This window comes from Danio aesculapii, chromosome 5 (assembly GCF_903798145.1).
Source record: "Danio aesculapii chromosome 5, fDanAes4.1, whole genome shotgun sequence".
In the NCBI taxonomy this organism is placed as follows: domain Eukaryota; kingdom Metazoa; phylum Chordata; class Actinopteri; order Cypriniformes; family Danionidae; genus Danio; species Danio aesculapii.
The window spans coordinates 30,792,456-30,820,431 of NC_079439.1; the positions used below are offsets into that span (position 1 = coordinate 30,792,456).

Genomic DNA, 27,976 nt, shown 5'->3' on the forward strand with positions numbered 1-27,976 from the left:
TTACGAACATCACAGAAAGCTTTATTAACCTCATGTATAACATTAAAATGATGTAACCTTTTCATAGGGAAATTTATGCATGTGTAAAAACAGATTAGAAAACCGCCCTGATCTGCTCCTGAGAAGACACGCAATAAAACATAAGCCAGCAGAACTTGTCCATCTGTTCTACTTCCTCTTTTCCCTTGCTCATGATAAATCACTAAAAGCCTGTTATTTTATTACCAAGTATATAAGTGTATGCTTAAAAAAATGTAAAAACATCTACTACGCAATTGTCATACATTTACAGAGCCTCTTCATCATCCTAAAATACATCATGTGAGACATGCATTTAGATATAAAAGGCCAAATATTCCTCTGACAAAGTCTGTATTTCTAAAAAATGTCCTCAACGACACAGTGATTAGATAAAAAAATGATGCTGTTCCTCTGCACAAATTGTCCTCCCTTGCAGCTGAGATTCAGCAAATGATGCGTTGAACTCCTGACAATATTTACTTGTTAAAGGCCTCAGCGTATCCTGTTATATGCGTGAAAGGTTCAGGGTTGAGTTATTGCTATAGCAGTGTTAGAAGACTGAATATGTTCCACCTGAGCAACAGTCTCATTACTGAGGGTTTGGGCTGAGCTTTCTGCATGGTTCCGGTCCAGAACGACCTCAGAGTACCTACATTTTCCAGAGCCACATTGGCAGAGGAAGTACTTTTTCTTGATTTGCCAGTAATGATCCCCATAGTCAAACCTGATGAGAAAGAAGATTCATTTTAAATAGTTACAAGAAGACAGAAGCTAAAGTTGCAGGAGACTTATGAAAGAACATAATAATAATAATAACAACAACAACAACAACAACAACAACAAACTAATAAAGGTTTACCCAAGCTCATCTCCAGCTTGAATATGCTTGCTTGCAAAGAATGCAATACGAGGAAAGCGCATGTCCTGGTGTTTGGTGAACACTCGTACTGGGAATAGATTGGGTTCACAAAGATGATTCATAAATCTGCTAACATTACCATAAAATTGGCCATCAATGCAGTAGGCCTCTCCAACCTACAAAAAAGGTCGCCATTAAAAACACAAATATAAAGCTGCTTCAATTTCATTCACATTTTGATGTACTTTAGCGCCCCCTGAAGGCCACAGGTATGAGTTGCATTAGCTTTATGGAAAAAAATAAACTTTGACATGCCAAACCTCTAAACTTGCCTTATTGTCTAGGTTGAACATGTAGGAGTCATTTTCCCGAACATTAGCTTCTCCATCGGAAATGATTTCACCTGCAAACCTGCACACAGAACAAAATCCTCAGGGCAAGTATTGGACCAAAGCAGCATGAGATTAATCATGTCTGAATAATTAATAATTCCCCTAATGACTTTCATTTTTGCACAAAATTTCACATTTAATGAATTCCCATGACACTGGAGGCAGTAGGAGGCTTCTTCAGAATGCAGGCAGAGGTTTATTGAGATGCTTTGTGTAATTTTCGCATTAAAACCCTTGTATGTCTGGTCTACAAGAGGAAACATCTTTAATGCAATCCACATATAACAGTGATTCTGAAACACTTTCATGATGGGCTGACTTGTGTACTTACATAATCCTGATTCTTTGGAAGAATGTTCAATTCTGGTTGTTAATGTCATAACATTTTAAGTTTGAGATTTTAGAAAATAGGTGAACACCAAAATTGCTTTAATATATTGATACATTGTTAGACTGCATAGAGCAGCATTATAACAGAACTTTAAATAGGGATGCAACGATTATAGATTTTGGTTGTATGATTATAGTCTGAGGAATATTCACAGTTATCAGGATTATTATGCATTCATTAATTTTAACACTACTAGTTTTAATAAATCACATGAAAACTTATATTTTAAAGGGTTATTTATTGCTGCTCAGTAACCAAATAACACAGCACATAATAATAATAATTAAAAAAAAACAATAATCCATTTCTCTCTGGACTTGAAATTAAGAGAAAAAAGTTTTGTCATTTAAACACAAGTAATAATTGTACACTAAAAATAAATGACAGAACAATCAATAAATAAATAAAAAAAATGCATTGGTAACACTTTATAATAACTACACACTATAAATCATTTATTAAGCATTAGCATCTAGTGAATTCATTATTTGTTAAGCATTAACTCTACATTAATAAATGTTAGTAAGCAGTTTATAACTGCAGTTACAAATGCTGTTTTCTTGACTTATAAGCACCTATATACTGTGCTTCATAATTGTATTTTCATACTTAGCTAATGATTTATTTTTCATTACTAAATTAAGTATTGCATTATTTACAAACCAGTTATATTTAAGAGTAGTTGAGGGTTTTTAGGATCATTCAGAATGAGTTAGTAAATTATTAATAAACTATTGAAATCAACGTTTATATATCTTATTATTCAGGCATATACTAATAGTTAACTAATATGTTAATAAATGCTTTATTAACTCAACTTTACACAGTTTTGTGACCTAATCTAAAGTGAGGACTATTTATGCTTCATAAATCCCTTATAAATGACAATTAAAGGCTCAGAATCAAATGAACAATAATCTTTGCAATCTTCTCTAAAAAATAAAATTACTGTAAAGTTTAAACACTGCAGAATAACAGGAGTGTCAAAATACAACATAAAACTGGATAAAACAACAACAACAATATAATAATTTAACAATATAATAAGATGCAATGTTTAAACTGTACAGTTATTTTATTTTAAATAAGGTTGCAAAGATTTATTTTTCATTTGAAGTACAGTTTTATTTGTGCATCTTTAAATGAAAAGGAATGAATAATGTCATTTTTCCTGTTTAGAATTGAACTGAGCCTTTATTTGTCATTTATAAGGGATTTATAAAGCATAAATAGAAAACCCTGAACTACTTTAAATACAAATGGTTTGTAAATAATGCGATACTTAATTTAGTAATGAAAAATAAATCATTAGCAAAGTATGAAAGTACAAGTATTAAGCACATTATGAATATGTTTGTAAGTCAAGAATACAGCATTTGTAGCTGCAGTTATAAACTGCTTACTAACGCTTATTAATGTAGAGTTAATGCTTAACAGATAATGAATTAACTATTTGCTAATGCTTAATAAATGATTTATAGTGTGTAGTTATTATAAAGTGTTACCAATGCATTTGTCTAATGTAAATCTAAGCATCATATCAGCTAAGTATTTCTCTTTTAAAGAGAACAAATGTACTCAAAGGCTGCTAAACCTCGGTCTAAAATGCACTTTGATAACACTATTTTGATGGTCCATTTGAGTATTAGTAGACTGTCTGCTTAATATCTGTTGATACTGCTTCTTCAACAGACATTTAACTGACTATAAAAAACTTTGCAAGTAAATGTCAACTTACACTAACCCCAACCTAACAATCTACCTATCATCTAATCAGAATTAGTTGTCATTTAGATGCAATGTAACTTAAATTCAACAAACGGACCATCAAAATAAACTGTGACCAGCACTTTTGACCAACTATATTAAAAAATTGTTTTGTATTTTTATTTAGTATTTTTTTCTCTTTAGAGAAATCTGTTTATTCCATACATAGTATGAAACTGATCGTCAGTTCCTGTCAAGTGACCCGTGCCATTCTTTCAACTATGTGAGCCTGGAAAGCATGAGTGCACCGTGCTGCGTGCGCACCGCATGCACTTCATTACCCAATATGCATGCATGAAAAAAATTTACGATCTTGCGCGCACAAAAGACACAAATTAGAACAGCCCTTAGTCAACAGTCTCACCCATAGTTAATCCAGTGTACGTGTTTATTAGCCTCCATGTACAAACTTGGAAGTTTAAGCTAGCGCACAGCTGGCATAACTTTGTTTGGTTGCAACAGTTTTGTTCCATGCAGAAACACGGTGTTGATAAGCCTTTTCAATTAATTAACCATGATAAAGCATTGTTACTGGTGAAATTGGTTAATCGTTGCATCCCTAACCTTAAAATGCATTTAGTATGGTAAAACTTCCCTACATGACCATGACCAGAAGAACCATAAGTGGCCGAGTGTAGGATGATAAAAGCTCTTTAAAAAAAACTCCTATGATTCCACATTCAGTCATGGTCTCATCTAACTATGTCTTTGTTTGTTGTGAATATTCGCCTTTAAGTGGCAAAAATTACATACTGTGCCTTTAAAATTATTTATTATATTGCAAAACAATTTATGGACATATTTTTAAAAATCATATTCATGTATACATTTGTTAATGAAAAAAGGCAACTGATATTTAAATAAAAAATAAAAAAAGTGTCATACTCGCATACAAAACCTCCCTCGGGAATATCCTGCAGTGTTCGAACCCCCCAACCCATCCTCTCAGTCCTAAACACCTGCAGCCTGAGCCTGCGAATGAGACCATAATGAAGTTATGCACAAGAATTCAGAGTTCTATGATCACAGAGTGATGTGAAATCTAGCAGGATTTTAGTGATTTCATAAACTAAACAGCATCCTGATATTCACAGATTTAATTCAGGCAAACTTTAGCATACAACCATACATTGCTTAATCAAAAATTATCCCAAATTGAATACCTTGCAAAGTAGCATTTAAGACTATTAATACTTTTAAGGGCCTTACATTTTTCTACATTGATTTATCAAACTTTTAATACTTTTTAAGACCCCAAGGACACCCTGCTTCATGTCAATTTGGACCTGATACATGTTTCCAGCACTAAAAGTTAAAAAGCTTAGGTTAAAAGAGCCGTCCAGCATGGTGTCTCTAATAAAATGAAAATATATCACTCATATTTACCGAAGGCCATTCTGTATGACTCTATTCCGGCACGTTCTCCAACAGGAACAGGCGTGGTTACACTCAAACAGAAAGGGTGGATCATCCCGGCAGAATTCTTTCAGCAAGCGGCCGTCCTAGGCATTGAGAAACCATAATTTATTCTAATCCTAATAATAAGCTTTATGCAAATCAAATGATCTTAATGAGATCACGTTTAATGACTAGCAGCGTGTCAAGGAACAGCTGCTAATGAGCTGTGATTGGCAACATTTATTGTTTATATGTCACTGTATTAATAGCATGTCATTCATTCTGTTAAAGTGAATAATTTAGCACTAGCATCAGCTTACCTTGCCATACCAGCAGTGCATGCTGAGCTGGCCACAGATACAGCTGCTAGACGCACAGTCATCTTTACAACTGCAGTGCTGTTCCAGAGAGACAAAGATGAGCATTTCATCAAGCTGTAGTAAATGCATTAACCTTGTTGTGGCTATTGACTTTACAGCATTGAACCTCGTACCTGTAAGTGCTTTATGTTCTCATCTATATTTACTTGAGAGGTAAAGCAGTTCTCCGGAATGTATTTGAAGTTGCTGGGGCAGGGCTCATGGTCCACCCCATTCACACAGGGTACAGGGATGTCCTCATAGCCTCGGGAGACATCTCTGAAACACCACACAAAACAGTCTCACTGTGATTATATGCAGATTTTTTTCATATAGTCTGTGTACAACATTTAATACATTCTGATTCCAATACTTTTCAGATGTGCACAACGGCTGATTTTACACCTGCAGAGATCAAAAGAAAGGCAGACTAAGAAATGTGTGGAAAATATAGATTTTGAGCTAAATGAACAGTGTGGTGTTTCAGCTGTGGCCAGTTCTCATTGATTTTGGTATTGAACAGACGCAGCAAAAAAATAAAACTCTTGGCAAAAATGCAGTACTGATTGATTTAAAATAAAGCCTGCATCCCTGAACATGGGTATTATAGTCATGACATTTTCAAAAGCAGTAGCAATTGAGTGCAAGAAAATGTGAGCTATGCATTATTGCTTTACGTAATTTTCAATCGATATTTTGGTGTGTTTTATCAATATATAAAAATATATCTTGCTATAAACCTTTTTAGTCATTAAAAAAGTAAATAAAAAAATCTGCACTCTATAATTAAATAGTTTAAAAAATTAAATAAATAAAATAATAATAAATAAATAAAGAAATAAATAAATAAGACATTATATTGAGGAAAAAAATAAGGACACCTAGGGCTGCTGGATTCTGGCTAAAATGAGAACCACGGTGGTTTTTTGTTTGTTTGTTTTTTTTTTTTGCTTAAAATCAAGATCATGATTTTCTCACGATTCTGTAGATGTAAAATAAAGGTTCATAGGAGTAGGCTGTTAATTCTCAAACATACGGTTAAACAACAATAATATCAGGCCTATGTGCTGGTCTACTGTTGGTTAAATTGCTCAATTTTGTATAGGCTTGGAAAGGTAAATTTAAACAGACTTTAAATATGTCCTGTTCGTTAATTCACAGTAAGGTGATTATATCAGAATATAATTATTTATAATTCTAAAGTTGAATTATAATGTTTGAGACATGTGCTTGTCATTGACAACATTATTAGAACACTTTTTCCACTGGTAAAATGAGACGTTTGTCATGATCAGATTCTCTTGCATTATAGTCAACATTATCAAGGCTAGAGTAGTTATAGTGACAGTGTAAAACATTTATTTTCATGCACAAGACTTTGTGTTCGCTATGAAAGAAAAAAAAAGTCAAATGCTTGTCGTAATCATAACTCTAAAATGCAATATGATCATTTAATTGATGTGATTGGTTTTGGTTTCACTTTCACTGCTGAGTGTGCTCATGTCATGGGCGCCGTCACTTTGAGAAAAAAATACATACATGCAAATCATACTTACCGTGTGTCTCACAAACGATCTCTCAATGCAACAAGCTAAACGCTATTTACAACTTTATTACCTGTTATTTATAGCCTATGTAGTTTCTTTTCAATAAAGTAGACTACATTGGCGGGTACGCGCGCATCCTCTCGGTAGTAAACAAACAGCTTGCTGTCAGCTTACGTGCGATTTCGCGGCCATGAATACATCATTACATTAAGACAGAAAAGACATTTTGGGGTAAATTATACCTTATACATACAGTATGTGACACTTTTAACGCCATGTTGCTGTGAAGACTTGTGTGTCCGCCTTAACACTTCTCTCCTGACCTTGAAAATAAATGGGCTGAATCGTAGAAAAGCTGAATTAAGATCGTGCGTAGGGTCGAATTGAGATCGCTAACTTTTTTCGATTAATTGTGCAGCCCTAAGGACACCCCTCCAAATCATTGTAATCAGGTGCTCCAATCACAAGTGATTAAAATCAAGCAGCTAGGCATGCAGAGTATTTCTACAGACATTTGTACAAACAATATTTGCCTGACTGCATTATCCTAAGTGTAAAGAGTAAAGTATGGTAAAGTTTGAAGTAAATTATGGTGTGAAGTTAATTTTTTAAAGAGTTATGCCTGATGCCTTCATTCCAATTAGAGGATCTCTTAATGCTTCAGCATATTAATATATTTTGACAATTTCATGCACCCAAATTTCTGGGAACTATTTGGGAAAGGTCTTTCTGTTTCAACATGATTGCACACCAGTACACAATGTAAAGTCCACAAAGACATGGAGAGCTTCTCAATTCTTTTTTGTGCATCCTCATTTCCTCTCCTTGCTTCCTTTCCTCACGTCTCAGCTCCATACCTTCAGGATTTGAGGGAAAGGTGCAATTAAGGATGCGAGGACAGAGGAATTGCATCAAGTGAAATTATATGTCCTCGCTTCAAGATGGCTGAGCTCAGTTTATAGGACGGAGGAGAGAGGAAACAAGCAAGGATATTGAGAAGCACTCAGGATGAGTGAGATTGGTGTGGAAGAACTTGACTGGAGTCCTGACCTCAACCTAAGTGAACACCTTTGGGATGAATTAGAGCAAAGACCTAAAGCCAGACCTTCTAGTTCAAACAGTAGTGTCTGACCTCACAAATATGCTTCAAGAAGAATGATGAAAAATCATCACCAACACACTCTTTCTAGAAGATTTAAAGCTATTATTGCTGAAAAGGGGGTGTCAACTCCATATTAAACACAGAGACCTGCTCTCACCATCAAGTATGACTGGGATTAGATAAATAGCGAGTAGAGAAAAAGCTGAGAAAACTAAATCCACAAGAACCATGGCAACAACTTAAAAAAAAAAAAGTTTGAAGAAACAACAATTCCAACCAAAACAAAACAGCACCTGTGGTATAACACCCTGTAAAACAGAAGACTAGAGCCACATCTCCCTGCATTACCTGCAGAGGAGCATCTCTCTCAGGCTTTCTCGGCCTCTCCTCGCATCTGTCAGCTTCTTATTGGTGTTCAGGATTGTCCACATCTTAGAGTTTATATTACAGCAGCCCAAAGGAGTTTCACCATCTCTGTTCTTCAAGTTTACATCCGCTCCTCGAGACAGAAACAACCTAGAGAAGAGCATTTTAATGACAAATAAACATTCTGGGATTCCCAAACTGGGCTTTATAAATGTGTAAGTTATTGTGAAAACTGCAGGGGGCTAGTGAATTAAAGAAAAGCTAATACCGAGCTAAATCACAACAATTTTAAATTTAAAAAGTAATCTAAAATTAGAGTTATTCAGAATAAAAATAAGCTTTTGTATGTTTTAAAATTTTCAGTATTTATATACCTCCATGTCAATCAATCATTAACTGAATTATTATTGCATGAGGAACTACTATCCTAAATATAAAAAGCATCTGTACAGATTCTTGTAATAAGAATCAATTTATAATTTAACTTATTTTTTTAGGTATTAAATACATTTTTTACTACTCAAATGTCTTTTTATCTTTTAATGCATTTGTTAATCAAATTTGTATTTGAATGTTTTCATACTAATGTAAAAAGTTTGGACAAAATGCATAAAATGTTGTCAAAAATAAAATAACTTACAGTAAAATGTAAGTAAATAAATAAACAAAGAAATATGATGGTGAATAAACCAAATAACATTTTATTTATCTTGATAAAATGTTATTTATAACACTTTTATAAATGTTTATATATCTTACTTTAAATTATTTAATTTTTTAAAAACATTTCATGCATTTTGTCCAAACATTTTTCTGGACCCCAATTTAAAAAAACCTGGTCTAAACCAGACCCAGATTAAGTATGATAAAATCTCAGACATCCAAATACTTCAAATATTCTTTCATATGTGAGCTGTTCTTATACTTACATGACGCAGTCCAGCTGGTTCTGTCTGACAGCGATGTGAAGAGGAGAGTCTCCATGGATGTTCACCGCATGCAGGTCAGATCGGTGGTCCAACAGCAGCTGAGCGATTTCATCACAGCCAGAAAAAGCAGCCCAGTGGAGGCACAGGTTTTCCTCCTGAACAACACAACACAGCATTCATCTCCAGTCCATCACACATACATATATACACTGATGCTCAAAACTTGAAGGCTCCAGAAGATTTCAATCTCTCTTCTGCACACCAAGGCTGCTTTCATAAAATAAAATAAAAAAGTAAATAAATAAAAATAATAATAATTGTATGATCATGTATTCCTCTGAAGACCAAAAAATGATTAAAGGGTCACACAACCCTTTAGAAATCCATCTGCAAAGTTGATTTAAAAAAGTAAAAAAAATTCTGCTTTATAAATTTTCAGGACTACAATTTCAACATTATTATTTAACATTTACCATTTACTTGTCTTTTTAAATTAATTTATTTATTAAATTAATGCATTTTTGCTTAAAATTATTTTAGAGCTGCACAATATTGGGGAAAAGCCTTACTGACATTTTTTTCCTACAATAAATTACAAAAAAAAACATGTTTTTCAGTAAATGAACTGCTTTATGTATTTAGTATATAATTAATTTCTGTTAATCAAATACTATTTCAGTCTATTTATAAATGTTGTGCTTAATTCATTGTGTTTTTTGCCATTTCCTTACAATTACATATTAAATTTGCTTGCACTTTTTCTAAACAAAAATTCCTTCAAATTATATAATACAAAGCTTTTATTATGCTAAAAATGTGATGTTTTTTATATATATTTCTCATTTTTTTCTGCAGGCAGTGGCACTTTCCAGTCTGATTTTCTAACAAGGTGAAATAAATCAATCAAACAGTTGCAATAATAAGTCTCAGACCTTATCTCTTATTTGGACATCAGCTCCAGCAGAAATGAGCATCTTCACCTGCTCCAGACGCATGTTCTCTGTGGCCCATGTGAGAGGAGCCCATCCACCATCATCCTGACCAACACAACAACAAAAACAAAACACTTCACCTTAGCATCTAAACACTATTACCTTGTTGGCTTTTCTTTTCAAAACGCACCTTTAAGTGATACTTTTGTCGCATTTTATCAGTTTGTGTCTGTAGATTTTAATTATGTTTTCTCAAAAACAGTTTTTTTCTACTGATTCTCCAAATTCCCTACTAACAAACCAAACGTCAGTTTTTAGTCACATCCATACTCATAAGGGTTATTACAGAGGGATCTGTTCATATTTAACTTGCCTGACTAATAACCCCTCAATTACATATTTAAAGATAGCATTTAGAAAACTTGTAATTCAAAAAACATTTATTTTTCTAATTAACTGGGGAAGCATGATTTTTTTTTTCCTATTCACCAGTGTTCTCAGGCTGAAAACTTTGACATTAGGTTTGATGTCCTTCTTTAAGTGGAGAAAAAAAAATGAATGTATTCCGATTTACAATTACTTTTTTCATTTGAATGTTTGGTGTCAATTTGTTGAACAGCACATACAAAACAGGTTAACCTGGACCAAAAAGCCAGTCATGCATGTTGCATGCAGTAGCAAAATACAGAAATACCAAAAATACGTTGTACGAATTAAAACTACTGACTTTTTATGTCAAATATTATTAGAATATTAAGTCAATTGTAAATTTCCTACTGTAAATATACAAAAACTAATTCATTGATTAGTAATGTGCATTGCTAAGCACTTCATTTAACCTGAAGACAATTTCCTCGGTATTTAGAAAAAAAAAGAAATCCATTTTGTCCATTTTTAACAAAACAATTTATCAGTGGAAAGCATATTTATTATTTATTTAGCGTTCAGGTGTTATATAAATCTCGTAAATCTGGTTTTATTGTTGAGGGTCACATAAAAATATGGGGTCATATAAAAAAAATAGAAGTTTTATAATTAACTAAGTATTTAGTTGTTTGTTCTATAATGCACATTCCTACTTTATTAGATGATAAACTTCTATTATTTATTTATTCATTAAGTTTAAGATAAATGGAAATTAACATTTTAGTAGGGGTAAAAAGTTTAATGTATAATGATTGTTATCATTTGCACATATGAAATCACTGGGGTTACCAAACAACTGGGCAATGCAGCAAATCTCAACATCACATGAGTGTTACCTTAGAGTTGACATCTATGGATGGCATGGAGAGCAGATATTGCAGCACATTTGTATGTCCTGCTCTGGCTGCCAAATGAAGACATGTAGAGCCTCTCATATCCTGTGAAGACATCAATAATTATTCATATATTTAGTCATACATTAAGACATTCAGAGCAGAGGGATTTCGATACCTCAGCTCAATGTTTAGTATTTTGTAACATCTGTCTGCCACTGTACCTTATGAGCAGGAGAAGCACCAGCTTTCAGCAAGTATTTTACATTTTCTAGATGATTGTTGTTACAGGCGTACATCAGAGGCGTTCGCTGCTCTATGTCACACATGTCCAGGTTCGCACCAGCCTGAAGAGGAATAAAGAGATCATTTAAGCATTCATTAACATTGAATGGACACCATTACATCAGATTATAATAGATATCATTTCAAGATCTTGATGAATCTGATAAGTTTGGATAATTTATAAGCAACATGGATTAATTTAAAATCCCATCGCACATCAGAAATAAACATGACAATCAAAAAATAAAATGTTGCTAATGAGATTGCATGTACAGAATGTCTGTGAGAATAAATGGTGTCTGATGTCTCAATAAACGAACCAATGATACTTAATCTTCAGCTCTCTGGAGCTTCACAGTTTCACCTTACAAGCTTTTCACCATTTCACTTCATAATAAAATGAAGAATCTTTATGACAAACTATAAAGTGCTGCATAACAAATTATGACAGAAATAATAAAACATAATTCTACAACGATTTTTTAAGTATTACTTAACAATATGCATTTTAAACCATGTTTTCAAAAGTATGCTTCTGTTGAACACATTTCCACTTATGCATTACTTACATCTTAAAACAATTTAAGATTAAGACAACTGTTGAAGTCTTGTGTACTTAATTACATTATTTACATTTGTTTCATTTTAAAAATGTCCTGCAAAATATGGAAAACACAGAATGTAAGGGAAAATAAAACTGATTTCTCTTTCTGAAAAGATTAATATGAAAAAAAAAATAATCCTCGTTTACACTCATTCGCAAGACCTAACAATTGTCAAAAGCCTATCCTAACCCATTAATAATTAATAAATATAGTAATATATATTGATACATATTGAAAAATATATTGAATACAATTTGATACATATTGAAAAAAAATTGTGTGATAATGTATTTGGCCATATATTTCACCCAGCCTTATATTAGATGCACCATCTAAAATATAGGAATGAATACATAAGTTGTTATTAAAAAGGTGATAGCATCAAATTCTTCTAGATGATCTTAATCATATCATTGTTTGGGGTTAATAATATTATTATAATAATTTGTTTTTCACATTTTAATGAGATTAAAACATGTTAAGCAAATACAAACTGCAGCGTCAGCATGGATTTGTAAATTCTTTCAAAACAATTTAATTTTAATTTTTATTTATTATTTTTTTTTTTTTTTTTATTCACGATTTAAAACAAATGTATTTCTTTTAAAATTTCTAACACTAAAGAGGGGAGTAATAGCTGCTGACCATTCAGCACTGCCCTCACAGGAATAAATAATCACATTTAAAAATATTTTCGAAAATTAATATACAGTTTACACAACCTTTACAGTTGTAAGCTATAATAATAATTAACAATATAATGGTATTTCATATAAAATAAATTAAAGACTGAAAATTACACTGAAATTTCAACAACCCCAAACTCCTCAATGGTAGTGTCAGTTTATGCACACAGAAACATTTATTGTCAGCATGAGCAGTACCTGCACCAGCACATGGCAGATGTCTTTATGGCCTTCCTCAGCAGCACAGTGCAGCGGAGTCTTCCTCTTCTCACTGTCCATCCGCAAGTTTGGGTCCACACCTTCCACTGATTAGACACAAATGACTTTCTGATTGAGAAGTGTGGTATCTAGCACATGTAAAAGGACAGACTGCCCGAAAAAGGCCTTACCCAGCATGTGCAAGATCCTCTGCAGCTCTCCTCTCTTAGCAGAGAAATAAAGCTGCTTTGGGGGTAACTTAAATTTCTTATACCTTTTAAAAGATGCAAATTATTTTAAGCTGTAGGTAAATCCAGGAATGGTGAATGACCAAATTTAATACATTTATTCAAATGACACATGAACACAGATCCTTACTTGCCATCCTCCAATGCATTTAAAACGCTTTCCAGGGATTCTTTAGCAGGATCTCCTACTCCAGCAACAGTGACAGAATCCAATTTAGCCCTGCTGTGAGACACAATCATAACAAATATTAAAAAAATAAATAAATTTAAAGTGAGTAAACACATCACAACATCAAGCTGTTTTCACCTAGATTTTAAATTGCCAACCCCATAACAAGTGGACAAGACTAAATACTAGAGCTGTGGTTAAAATAAATAATTAATAAATAAATAAATAAATAAATAAGTTGAAGAAATCAACTCTTCATAAATTCTGAGATTTTCAAATTGCATCACTATAGGCCTATTTCACAAATATGGGGATTGAGACCAGAATAGGGCTGCTACGATTGCCATTTATTATAATAGACTGTGAACCGTTTAGTTTCTTATCAGTCATTATTTTATTTAACCTGTTCCGGTATTCCCTATACCGGTCTTGATTGCTATATTTGTGAAATAGGCCTATTCTCTCTTTTTTATTAATTCTGAGCTCTTTTTTTTAAACAACAGATGGAGCTGTATATTTTACAAACAGCCAAACTTTGCTTGCACCCAATTTCTTACAAAGACCTCTTGAACCTAAAATAATCAAGTATAAATATAATTCAGTTCCAGGAGTGCTCATAGTGAGCTTTGTTTCTATACATTTTGTGACATAATAAGTCTTTTGCACAATATTGATCTGTCTTTTGTAGGTTGTGTGTATAGTTTAAGTATTTATAGCATAAGAATAGTTAGTATAGTTAGATTAGCTCTTCGGTATGTCAGTTAAGTACAGGTTTCAATAGCTCTTACCTCCAGTGTTGTGTTCGTATTTATGACTATGGTTATTTATGTAGCACCATGGTCCTATGAGAGACAATACTTCGTTCCACTGTATGTCAACACATGTAGCAGAATGACAATCAGTGATGGTCATTCTTGAACAATTCGTTCATTTGAAACAACATTTGATGTGACTCGAGAACAATAGTCCTCTTAGGGAGGGATTCATTAATTCATGAATACTTACATTTGTGCATATGGGGAAGAAGATTAATCAATTTTTCAACTCTTATATCGGGCTTGAGTCATTCATTTTGTGAAAGACATAAACCAATCATATGTAGTCTGAGCCAAAATTTCAAGAGTCCTCGATTAGGAGTCATTTCTTTACATGCTGCGACATGATAAATGACTCAAAAACCCAAAGACTCAAAAGCTGAACTAATCATAGGTCCTCTCAGCTCAGACTTTGTGGATTGGTTAGGCTTAAATAGGACTGTCAGTGTCACCTGAATGAACAAATGCAATTTTCAGACATGTCAGAAGATGTGAGCTGACCTAATCATAGACAAAAAAGCAGGTAAACAATCTCTTTCTTGTAGCATTCTAGTTATGACTTGTTTGTAGAGTCATCAATGTTCAGGCTAGTTGTAGAGGAGTTTGGAAGCAACTTTTAATCACATTAATAAAATAACATTTTATAAATACGATTTATTATTTTTAAATAATAATATTGGTGACATGGTGGCGCAGTGGGTAACACAATTGCCTCAGCACAGTTGGATCAGTTGTTTTTTCTGTGAGAAGTTTGCATGTTCTCCTCATGTTCACATGGGTTTTATCCGGGTGCTCGGGTTTCTCCCACAAGTCCAAAAACATGTGCTGTATGTAAATTGGGTAAGCTAAGTATTAATTGGGTAAGGCATATTGTATGTGTGTGATTGAGTGTGTATGGGTGTTTCCCAGTGATGGGTTGCAGCTGGAAGGGCATCCGTTGCATTCACTTGGCAACTACATTGCGTAAAACATATGCTGGATAAGTTGGCGGTTCATTCCGCAGTGGCAACCCCAGATTAATAAAGGGACTAAGCCGAAAAGAAAATGAATGAATGAAATTATAATTTTATATATTTTTATAGATTTAATAACATTTTTATAATATTTTGGCAAATTGAACGAAATAAACAAAATGACTCAAAAAAAGATTTGTTCATCTCAATGAACGAGACTCAAGTCAGTAAAATCATCCGAACTTCCCTTCACTATTGACAATAAAGTTCATCATGACTTGAATGCAAAGACTTGTCAAACCCACAAGCACTCAAACTTGTGAGCGTTTGAGTGTCCAATTAAAAACTAGAGTGCCATCTGCTGTTTGAAACTAATCTCAGAGTCAAGTCAAGAGTTAATATTGATGCATTTTGAAAATCTCAGAATGAACGCTAAATTAATTTCTCTAACAATTTTTTACCACAGCTCTACTAAACACAACTATACAGATAAAGGGTCTACAATGAATTTTGGTCACATCCAGAGGTACACATCCATAATGCACTTAATCTGATTTCTAGTGTAAATGCTCATGACACTATCAAATAAGTTAAAACAATAACAAAAAACACCTCATCTCTGCCTACTGACCTAATAAGTGAACATTATGGAATGAGAGTGATTTAAAGATGATGCATTTAAACACATACTCCATTAAGGCAGTGTCTCTCTTGTGTGCCGGCACAGCAGCTGTTGGCACCGAAGCAACACAGTCAGGTTTTGGGATCGTGACCTCCTTAGCATGACTAGCCTCCTCTCCGCAGTGAGGGCAGAAGACCTGGCCTCTGATCAGAGATGCACAGCTCCGGTGAAAGCGATGAGATATGTTCCCATCTGGCTGACACTCCATAAATGTCCCCTGAATTACACAGAGCAGCATAATTAGCTTTGCAGTTTATCAGTGTATCAGAGTGCATAGTTGAGCTATTAAAGGTGAACATCGTAACGCTTCATCTTAAAATACACTGACAACCCTTACAAATTCTTCATAAATTATGCATTATTTCAGTGACTATAACAAATACTACAAATGTATTCTAAATGGACATCACAAAATATGTGGCGGATGCCAATAGCTGCGATATTGTAATATTAAGATTTCTATAATTGCAAACCAAGGTTATCACTTCACTAACATTTTTGTTTACAACTGAAGACAAAATGATTAGCCTGAATGTGAAATTCATATTTTTTAAACATTTTCCATGTGATGTTTAAAGTGGTGGTCCATCACAATATCAGATTTTAAACTTTAGTTGACGTGTAATGTAGCTGTGTGAACATAAACAACATCTCTGAATATAATACGCTCAAAGTTCAATGTAAAGGGAGACATTGGCTTTCACAAAGTTAGCTTAGCAAAGCCTACAGCGAACAAAGTTTGGGGACTACAAAAAATACATCTGAGCTAGTGAGATCACAAACACTTCAGGTTACGCGCACACACCTTGCTGTTTAAAAAAAAAAAAGAAAAAGAAAAGAAAAGAAAAAAACACCCTGCTCTGTTTGTGTTTTTTTCCTCTCTCCCTCTGATCTCCCATATCTGCTTTGTTTTTTTCTCAGGTTCCATTCATTGGTCGATTCAGCTGTCAATCATTTCCTTCCTGGTTACGTCACCCTTACGTCACATCTAATAAGCAAAGACCACCCGTCATAAAAGCGCGTGCCAGACACCTCACCAGGCCCTTCTTTTTCCTCTTGTCTCTGTGTTTGTTTGATGCGTTGCGTTAGAAAGAAAAACCCTGTCAGACTGTGTATTTTGTTGTTGCCCTTTCCTGTGTGTGCACGTTATCCGTCCGTGATTCGTATATCATTCCATTTCTCCATTTCTCACATAGGACTACTCTTGTGTATAGTACATCAGGTTATTTTGTTTTCATATATTTAGTTAGTTATGCTTCTGTGGAGTTAGACATTGTCTGGGTTTTGTTCTTTTCATTTCTTTAGCGCCACCCACATCCCTTCTGCCAGCTCTCATATTTATCCCCGTCTTTGTATTTGTCACAGTATTGTATATATTGTAAATATATATTTTTGCCTTCCTTGTTTTCCTCTCTTTATTTCTGAATAATTCGTTGTTTTTGTTCACTTTGGGTATTGTAAATAAAGTCACAATATTTGGAATATACTTTGGTTGTCTTTTGCACTTCGTTCACTATTTGTATATTTTCATTTTAATTGCATATAAATGTCAAACCACACTTTCTCCAAGACAAACATCAGGGGTTTGTGACAAAGGGGATGCCCAGAGGCACTGTAATGTTATAGCAGAGAAAGCTAAAATGCTGTCTAAACTCTGCTATTTCCACAAAGGTTCTTCTGTTTCTGTATTTGGGCTTTCAAAGGACACAACACAAAGAGAGAGGTGCTTACAATTTAATTTGAACTATGTTCCAGAGAATTATAAAAAATATATAGCTAGCATTTGACAAGCTTCCAGAATCTCTCCTAGTTCAGTGCTGGATTTGGCTCAAAACACCTCTAACAGAAGAAGCTGTGGATTGTGAGCCACAACCTGTAAGTATTTTATGTGTTAAAATTGATCAACTACATGCACAGTTTCTAGTGTTAACGATATGTTGTAGTAAGGACGTAAACAACAGGAAATGTTGTTTGGCACCGCAAACAATTTAGCTACAAATTCATATTTATCTGTCAAAACGCTGTAAACAATCTTCAGCAGCGTGTGCAGACCCTTTCAGTGTCTCTCTATGAGGGCTGCGTTTCAGAGGAACTGGGAAATATGACAGTCGTTTTGCTGTTAGCGGAGTAGCAGTATATTATTAAAGTAAGATATATGAAAAAACGTGATTTTCACACATTGCTTTGCTTCTTATAAACACAAGCACAAGCCTTAAATTCAAACTCTGGACCACCCCTTTAACAAAGCAAAGGCATTTTTTCACTGCGTTTCCTATTATATTATTCTTCTGAAGAAAATATCAAATATTCTTGATTATAATAAAAACTATACATTTAGAAAACTGCTATAGCAAATATTATTACCCCCTTAATATTTTTCAATTGACTACAGAACAAACCACTGTTGTCCAATTATGGTCTAATTAAGCTAAATTGTCAAGCTAATAGAACTGACCTCATATCCTGCAAAATAACACGTCAAATTTTATGTATTAAGAAATATTACGCATGTCATCATGGCAAAGCCAAATGAAATTAGTTATTAAAACTATTATGTTTAAAAATTTGTAAAATGTATATAAATATCTCTGTTGATCATGATTAATAAAAAATAAGAATCATAATAGAATAATGACATAAGGATCCTGAAAATTTAGGGGGGTTCGCTAAATATTAAATCAACATTATTAATATTTTTTATTATATTATCATAACTTTGGAACAATCCATCAACAGAATAAGTTTCACTTAACAATATATGACATTGAAAGAATTCATATCCATGAATTATATTCATATTCTATAAATAGAAAGAAGTTTATTTATTTTTAAAGATAAAGCAACCTTGATAAACATCAAAAAACATCTTTTAAAACCTAAATAATCTTACAGATCCACTCCTGTATCTTTTACTCACAGCTCTGCAGAAGAAGCCACAGCCTGGACAGCTCTGGTGTTTCACCATTCCTGCACGATGATCCTCACACAGTACGAGCTGTGGAATCCTCAGAGATGGACGCATCAATTCCTGCTTCATGATCACTTTCCGACATAAACTCAGCTGGAGAAAGAAAAAAAACTCAATCAAATCACTAAAAAAATTAATAATGATAATAAATAACTCAAATAATTACTCAGAAACGCAGTTAATACAGTTACACACATTAATTCAATTGTTCTATTGAATTGGTCTATTTCATCTAATTGTTGTAATGCAGTTGGAACACACTGATCCTTCAGCAATGACAGTATAACAGAAAATGCAGTGTGCACTAGTAGCTGTATTTAGCATTCTAAAGATGACTGTTGCAGCTGAATAACAGTAACCCATCAGTTAATTTTGACACTTTCACAGACAACTAAATATGAGACATGTTGTACCTTCCCATCAACACTCTCCACAGCCATGCACTTGCCCTCAGCCAGCGTCACTACATCCTGGTTCTTTGGCGTCTCCATGCGGCAGCTACACAGTGGAGGCTCCAATGTATCATCAGTCTCCATGTTCTCTTTATCCTCCCGTAAGCCTGTTACATGAGAAACTACAATAAATGTCTTTTTTACATTTAATTAAACAGGAGTTTTCTGACCAAACTATGAACCGTTCTTTAAATAAATGTAATTACAACTTAAATGTATTCTTAAATAGATAAAATGAATGTAAAATATTAGGGAGCTCCATCACTTAGGGCCTATCATTAGCACAATAAAGCAATATTAAATGGTACAATTAAAAAAAGTTTGTGAAACAATCAAAACAAATTAGAAAGATTCAGCAATTCTATTGTGAGTAAAACGTTAAAAAAACACCTGCCCCTTCCTCATAGAATATTAGATTCAGTGAAAAATGCTACATATTTGTGTTTATTTGTACACAACAGCCTGCAGATGTGTAACCATTAAAGTTTGTCCACTGTGTGATATGATTTGGCTCAGTTTGATTTTCCACTAAAGTTTTGCACCAAGTCAAAATGGATGGGGTTTCAGACATGTTGCTATACTTACTCAATACCTATTGCAGTGAAATCATGAAATTTTTTCTACCCCCTCTTCACCCTATGAAGCTCAAATAAAGCGCTCCTTGGTTATCAAAGAGGAGAACGTCTGTACTTGCTCCTACTGACTCAATACAGACATTTAAGTAGTTGATTTAATGGGATGATTTAAATTCTGTCATAATTTACTTGCCCTTTACTCTTCACGCGCCTTTTTGAGTTTCATTCTCCTGTTGAACACAAAAGAAGATATTTTGAAGAATGCTGAAAACCACTAACCATTGACTTCCATAGTATGCATTTTTTTTCTACTAGTGATGTCATTGGATACCAGTTTACAACATTCTTCAAAATATCTTCTTTGTATTCAACAGAAAAAAATAAACTTAAAGATTTGGAACAACTTAAGGGCGAGTAATTTATTATTTTGGGCTGAACTACCCCTTAACTCTGGTGTGCATATCTGATGTTTTTTGTTGAAGTTCAATGATGCGGGTAGTGACGATTCTCTCTGGTTAATCAGTATCTACACCTTTTTGCATGTCACATTATGGTATCGGTACAGCTCAATTGTACACTCAGCTGATGTGCTAATAAAACAAGTACCAATTCCTGTAATAAGTCCTGTAATCCCCCCTTAAAAGTGAGTAGAACTGAACCAAGCTGCACCATAGTGGAAAAACAACAATGTCAGAAATCTCTGTCTGAATCTCAAACACAGAATGCAAGCGGTGAGCAGCAATACTATGGTGTTGAGAGACAGATGTTACACACCTGTGGGGATTGCTGTGAACATGCTATCATGAGCCAGAGCATGTAAAGGCAGCTCTGTGTATTCCTCAGCAGGGCCGTCTGGAGCGTCCTCAGTTTCTTTGTTCTTGTGCGGTTCTGCATCCTCTATCACAGCAGTTAAAGTCTGCTTCTCCGGTTTCTCAGAACTAGCTTTATTTCTGAATGCCTCCTCAATAGACATCTGTCCGCCCTTGGCTCCAGTCATACGTGAAGCTTCCTGCAGGGTTTGGAAACAAAGTCCAGATTGAAATGAGACGAATAATTTGGTTTCATTCAAGAAGTTTCTAACGTGCAAGATTTCAGACCTGCAGATTTGAGGAGGATAAGGACACATTCACTTTCTTGGACCCTTTCGGTTTCTTTTTGGGAACAAAATTATATAAACCCATTTTTCTTTTCTTCTTCTTGGAGGCTGCAGAGGGATACAGCACAAACAAAGGGACAGGCCTGTTTTTCTACTGTGTTATCATCTTAACAAGATCATTTAATTAAGCTTAGCGTTTTGACTAAAAATCCCACCTGTTTGTGTTGAGTCTTTGAGTTCCTGAGGTAAACTGAGATGCTGTGTGGGTGACGACTCCATGTCTCTCTCATACACACTTCTCTCTCTGTTCACAGTCTATGGTTTTTCATTAACAAAAACAAGACAAGTACATTTAATATACAAGTCTTTTCAGGAGGTTTGGGACCAGAGCGTTTTTAAACTAACAATTTTCCAGAAAGTGTGCAGTAAATGCATACAACATGACCATAAAGATTTAATAATATTATAAAATATTATTATTTTATAATAAATGCATAATGATACTAGTGATGGGCAAATACTGTTTACAATTACCCTAATCAAAAATAAAGTTTGACATTAAATGTGTGTATTATATACAGTTGAAGTCAGAATTATTAGCCCCCCTGTGTGCGGGTAGATTTCAGCGGTGGCGGGTAAGACAGACAGTCCCACTAGCCACTTTGGCTGGTTGAAAATAATTAGAAAATAATTTTAAAAGCAGGGTTCGACAATAAGGATGGTCCAATATACATGCAAAGGCGATCTTAGAATTGAGAAGCAACACGACTGACAAAAATAATTGCGTTTGCAACTTTGCACGAGCAAAGCAGGTGAATACCGAATGAGATGATAATCACTCGCGCTAACAGCTGAGGTGATGTGCACGACTGTTCATAACGCGCGCGCGCTCCCGTTTCCTTTCATGAAACTGTGTCTAGAAACACAACTTATGCGACCGCTTCTCTTTCAAATAGATTTCCAGAGTTGACTTATTGTGAGCAGCGCCAGTTACTTTCACTTTAACCATTCTTTGAACAGATTATTTATGGGTCTAACATTACCCATGTGTGATCATCCTTTCATTATCACACGGTATGTTTTTTACCTGCTTTCTTTTGCGTTAATATGGTTTAATTAGCATTTTTTTACAATAACATTGCTTTAATGGGAGATTAACGCCCCATTTATGTGAGGTTAACTGGTGATCTGGGACCGAAGGCCAGGACAGATTAACGTGCATATGTTTTGTTAAATGAACAGTATACATCTATATTTTTCTTGTTTTGACACATTAAAAAATTTGTGGTAAGAAAATTTGATAAATCCTTCATTTTGAGCTCTGAAAATTATGTGAAATAAAAACTAATTGTAATACTATGAAACCATGACCCATTTGCTCATGATTATTGAGCAAGCTCATACACGACACACAAAAAGTGAAATGAATGAGGAGGCATGTGGAGATAACGCAAAACCTAAATCACAGCAGAATAAGTAATTTTAGCATGTCAAAGTCATATTTATGTATAAAATATATTTTCAACAATAATATATTGTGGCTAGTGAAAATGGCGAGTGGCTAGTAATGTTGGAAAACTACTAGCCACAGTGGCTGGTGATCAAAAAAGTTAATGTCAAGCCCTGTGTGTGAATGTGTGTGTGTGTTTATATGTTTATATGTGTTTATATGTTTATATGTATATATATATATATATATATATATATATATATATATATATATATATATATATATATATATATATATATATATATATATATATATATATATATGTATATGTATATATATCTGCTTTCCCCCATATTTTTAGTGACAATCAAGCATTGTCATAATTTTCACACTGGTCTGATTGAGTACACAACCAACTGTAACCAACTGAGAAAGTCAATAACACAAGCAGACGGCATGTTACCTTCAGAGCAGGTGGAGCTGGTGCTGATCTGACCATAGTTTTCCAAGCCAGACGTGGCGGAGCAGGCTTCACCACTTTAACCCCCTCAGGTACTCTCTGCTCATCCTCTTCATGTGTGGCTGCAGGTACAGACACAACGGGGATTTTCTTGTCAGCGTTATCAGACCCAGAACTCTGTTTCTCTAAAGTTTCTGGTTCATTTTGTTGGACAGAGCTGTGGTTTCCTGAGATGATGTTTTCGGCTGGTGGTTTGAGGGATGTTTGACCAGAGAGAAGCTGAAAGCCGGGCCCTGTGCTCTTCCTGCTGCCTGAAGCACTCAGTTGTTTACTAGCTTTTGGAGAGGCACCGAGAGATTTGGGCTTTTTGCCTTTTCTCTGAGGATCTGCAGGGCTGTCCATACCTACAAGAATGATGAAATAAGAAAAACAATGTGCAAACAAAGAGCATTTCACACCTTGAAGAATACTGTAAAGCATTCAAATACTCCTGCATTTATGACCAGAATACACTACACAAATTTTGCACAGAATATTTATATATGTATTATTTATAAGCATTTAGTGAACTCACCTTTCTTGGTCTTGGCCATGGTAGAGGGAACCTGGAGCAACCTGAGATCTCCAAGTTCCTTTCTCTATGAAAATGAACAGTGTTAAAAACTGGAAAAAACTATAATTGGTCTAGACAATATTTGGCCTAATATGCTTATACATGTACATTAATATATGCATTTATATATTTTTGTAATTTAAAAAAATATATGCTGACAAAATACTACACAAAAAAACTAATTATCTTGATTGATTGCCATGCTGCCGGCATGCAAAAAGCTACAATTGCAAAACAATTAAATCTAAAATGTTCTCGCATACACTAAAAGTGCCCTATGTGATTTTAATTTTGTTTTGATTTTAAAAATGTGGTTTTAATTGATGTGTCATACATGTTTACCCATATTTACTGAAGATACACACTAAAATGCCATTCAGTGTATCAAGTTTATAAATCTGGTCATGTATATTTACTCATTTGATGACATAGTTAGTTCACACTCACAGAGACTTCTGACATTTCACATTCGGCATTTATATAAATAAATCATTTAAAAACATGGTATCCCTACTCTAAATAAATATCCAGTCTACTAGCCATCAACTGCTACTGAGGGAGGAGGAATTTAAAAACTTAATTGCTTGAGGTACAAATGATAATTTTTTCTTATTTCTTACACACCTGGGAACACAATATCAACGAACTGATGGTAACAATCGAAAAGTGTATCATAAAGCATGTCACTCATCATTGACAATAATGATAGCCTTATTTAGTACTCTTTCTTTCCATATACTATCATTTGTTTATTAGTTTTATTCCCAACAACTAACTGGCTGTTGTTACCACCTTCTTCAGTGAGCTCTTCTGGGCCATTTCCAGAAGCATTTCCAAACCAACAGAATACACAAAATGTTGCAATACTTTCAACAAAAGCACTATAAAACATGATCAACAATGTGTTGTCAACAATAAAACACAATACTTTACAAAAGTACATTCTCTATTCTCACATATTAAATATATAATTTTTAAACAGTGCAAAATATTACTTGATTGTCATTTTAAATATTTAGACTTTACTTCAAAATCCTGTTTTAACCATTCTTTTATTAATTCAGATTTAACAAAATTAGATTTGATTGTCATAGTTTCCAACAAGTAATAAGTACACATCAAAATACAATTTTCATTTTACAAACAATGTCTGTTTCGCAGCATGATGGTTCAATGATTATTTCGCTCATGGTTTACATTTTATTTTGACGTCAGACCGTTTATTTAATTTATTTATTATTATAATTTTTTTTTGTGTAGCAGCATAAACAATACAATATTTCAGCTAAAAATAGGATACATTTTCACTGCCAATCACACCACTTTTTTTAATACAATATAGAAAGTAAAAAACACAACATGAAAAATTTAATAAAGTAAATAAAAACAATAATGATAAAATAATAACGCAAGCAATATTAATAACAAAATTTGGTCAATTCGTGGAGGGTCAAATATACATCTCATAGTCAAACTCTGTATTAAGTAATATAAAATTTTTGTTTTTAGTCTGAAGAGGACACTGTGAGAGAAAACTTACTGGTTATCAGAGGTGGATTTGAGCAAGGTAACTGGCTGCTTAGTGCCCCAGGAAGTCTGAGGGCGCCCAAATAATTACCTAGAAGTTTAAATTATACTTATAAATTATATATAACATCATTTTCTATCATATTTTGTATGACGAGGGTCTAAAGAAATAAAAGTTGAATGATTATTACTTCTGCGCAAATGTGTCCCCCACCCTCAATCATGGAGCAGTCCAGCAGTCAAATTAGTTAAAGATTTTTTTTTAAAAAGAAAGAGTTTATATATTATTTTAGTTGTGAGTTCATTAAGGAAACAAATCATTTAAAACGTTTTAGAAGATGCTTTACATGTTGTTACTATTATTTTGCATTAAGACAGAATGTAGAGAAGGAGATTGAGTGACATAAGAATAATAAAAAAAACAGCAAAATAAACTAATTAAGAATAAATTAAAGTACAAACTTTTGAGCCCCATGGCTGGAATTGCTTAGGACCCCCAAATCACTAAATTTGCCCCTGCTGGTTATTAAATTAGAAAATGTGTACCTTGCAGATAAAAACCAAGTAGTACTTGTTTTATGCTTCTACCAAATCTGGATAGAATAAATTTACATATTCAGTCCTTGTGGTGCAGATATTTCTGAATAAATTCATTTGAAGGCGAAGGCAAAATGTAATTTTTCCATAACATAAATGTCGTATACACTGTAGATACACTGCAAATTATACTGTATGGTGAAGTCTATTAGTTATTTATCACGTAAAAGGCAAATATAAAACAATTTAACGACTGTAAGGCCTGCTTTACATAAGGATGTGCAAACTGACTGCATGAGCAGTTTTGGTCTTCAAATCTTCTATGATTTTGAGCCAAACTAAATCTGTCTCGTTCTTATCTTGCCCTCCAGAACGCTAAATCTCACTTTCTGTGCAATAGAGAAGAGGCATGACAACTCGGTATCAGGCTCGTCGTTTCTTGTGTCTTAATAAATGAGAAACAAAACATTTACTTGTGTTTATGACAGAAGTAGGGCACTCGCTGTGGGCGGAAACACAATGAAACAATGTAGCAAACAGACAGACGCGCATGACAACAGATGAGTGCGTGCAGCTATAAAAACAACAACATACGGCTAGAGATATAGCACATACTCCAAGTACAGCGGCTTTGCACATACTTACCGGCTAACTTATGATGGCTTGCATTTTTGTAAAATATCTCGAAAGTTTAGAGGCTTTTCTTCCTCTCTTCACTTCCCTGCTACATGCGCCCTGCGTCTGTCATGTGACCACACCGCGCCGTCTGTTGGTAAGGAGAGCAAAGGAGTTGCAAAGCGCGTACAGTTGGTCAAAATTATTAGCTGTGAAATTGAAATAACTTTTTAAATATTTCACAGATGCTGTTTAAGGTAGAGATTATTTTCCAACACATATTTTAAGCACAATAGTTTTAATAACTAATTTCTAATTACTTATTGCTTTTGTCTTTGTCATGATGACAGCACATCTTATTTTACTAGATATTTTCTGCTTCAAGTACAATTTAAAGGCTCAAACAGGTTAATTAGGTTAACTAAGCTGCATAAATAAATCCATAAATAAATAATTACGAAAAAACAAGCTAATTACAGAATTTGTGGATTTTAATATATATATATATATAGATATATTTTTATTTTGTGTATTTATTTATTGATTGTTTTATTTACATTTACATTTAGCAGACGCTTTTATCCAAAGCGACTTACAAAGGAAGCAGTTTACACAACTATAAGAGCAGCAGTGAACAAGTGCTAAAGACAAGTTTCAGGTGTGTAAAGTCTAAGAAGCTGAGCATTAGTAATTTTTTTTTTTTTTTTTTTTTAATGCATGGATTATTTACTCATTTATTTATTTGCTTATTTATTGTTTTGTTTCTTCAGTGATTTATGGGTTTATTTACAAATTTATTTATTTATTGTTTTGCAGGTTTCATCCTCCATAAATATTGACCTTAAAGAATTTAATTGAAAATATTTTTTAATTCAGGCAAATCAAACAAAATAATACTTCCTCCTCAAGAAAAATGGAAATACTCATAATAAAGCGACTTCATAAAAAGGTAAACCGAAAACGTAACTGAAATAAAATCACAATAAATGAATAACTAAAAACTATCTGAAACTAACAACAGTCAATGAAAAACTAAGCGAAATAAAAAAACAATTAGCAAAAAAAATCGTTTACAGAATGAATGCACATTATGTCGAAAAAAATGTGACCTGCGACTGTTTAGAGAAGAACCTGTAGATGGCGCTTTTACAACCAAACACATCAGGCAAGTGCAAGATTTCATACAGAAACACCTTTTATATAAACACAAAACTTGTATGGGACGATAACCGTTATCAAGGTTGTCATTTGGGTATACCGCAGTTTGGAAAAGTCAAGGATTTAAAACTGCCAAAACAAGTTTACTGCTCCAAAAGATTATAAATCTTTCTCAAAATAAAATATATTGTGTTCAAATGGGAAAAAGCTTTTGTTTTTACCCAGACATTTATTCACTATAGCGTAAAACCATGATATTTTTATCCAATGTTATCATACCGTCAGAATCTTATACCGGCCCATGCCTATAAACATGTTTCAACTTTTGTTAATTTGCCAAAAAAGTAAACTCTGCATGTTTAGCTACATACATGACCTTTAATATGAAGTTTGTAATTCTTAATATTCATTTAAGTTGCATTCGTGTGGTTTTAGGTTTAGTGTCAAACAATTCTTTTTTTTATAACTAAGAGGTTTGCACAAGGTTTTACGTATGCTGTGCAGACATTAAACTTTGCTCTGATCGACATGTTCTGTTAGCTCTAAAATTACTAAAACAAAA

General features: G+C 33.7%; 1 protein-coding gene across 3 annotated transcripts; it reads right to left on the minus strand.

Annotated features, from left to right (window-relative positions):
• Nucleotides 1-26,383, minus strand: ehmt1a (euchromatic histone-lysine N-methyltransferase 1a). Of its 3 annotated transcripts, none has more exons than XM_056457882.1 (24): nt 26,287-26,383; nt 23,539-23,602; nt 22,968-23,368; nt 21,270-21,369; nt 21,056-21,162; nt 20,733-20,967; nt 19,345-19,490; nt 18,881-19,024; nt 15,972-16,180; nt 13,475-13,564; nt 13,288-13,370; nt 13,097-13,203; nt 11,547-11,669; nt 11,326-11,427; nt 10,064-10,168; nt 9,132-9,286; nt 8,185-8,352; nt 5,322-5,466; nt 5,149-5,226; nt 4,817-4,932; nt 4,316-4,402; nt 1,213-1,291; nt 881-1,056; nt 1-745 (listed from the first exon to the last, which is right to left on the minus strand). In XM_056457882.1, exons 2-24 carry the CDS (start codon nt 23,555-23,557, stop codon nt 544-546), a joined length of 3,177 nt encoding a protein of 1,058 aa, XP_056313857.1. In that variant the 5' UTR covers nt 23,558-23,602; nt 26,287-26,383; the 3' UTR covers nt 1-543. The 3 variants fall into 3 exon arrangements, with proteins under 3 accessions (XP_056313857.1, XP_056313856.1, XP_056313858.1); XM_056457881.1 differs by having other exon boundaries at nt 13,475-13,567; XM_056457883.1 differs by lacking the exons at nt 21,056-21,162; nt 21,270-21,369 and having other exon boundaries at nt 13,475-13,567.
• Between the last annotated feature and the right edge of the window lie 1,593 nt (nt 26,384-27,976).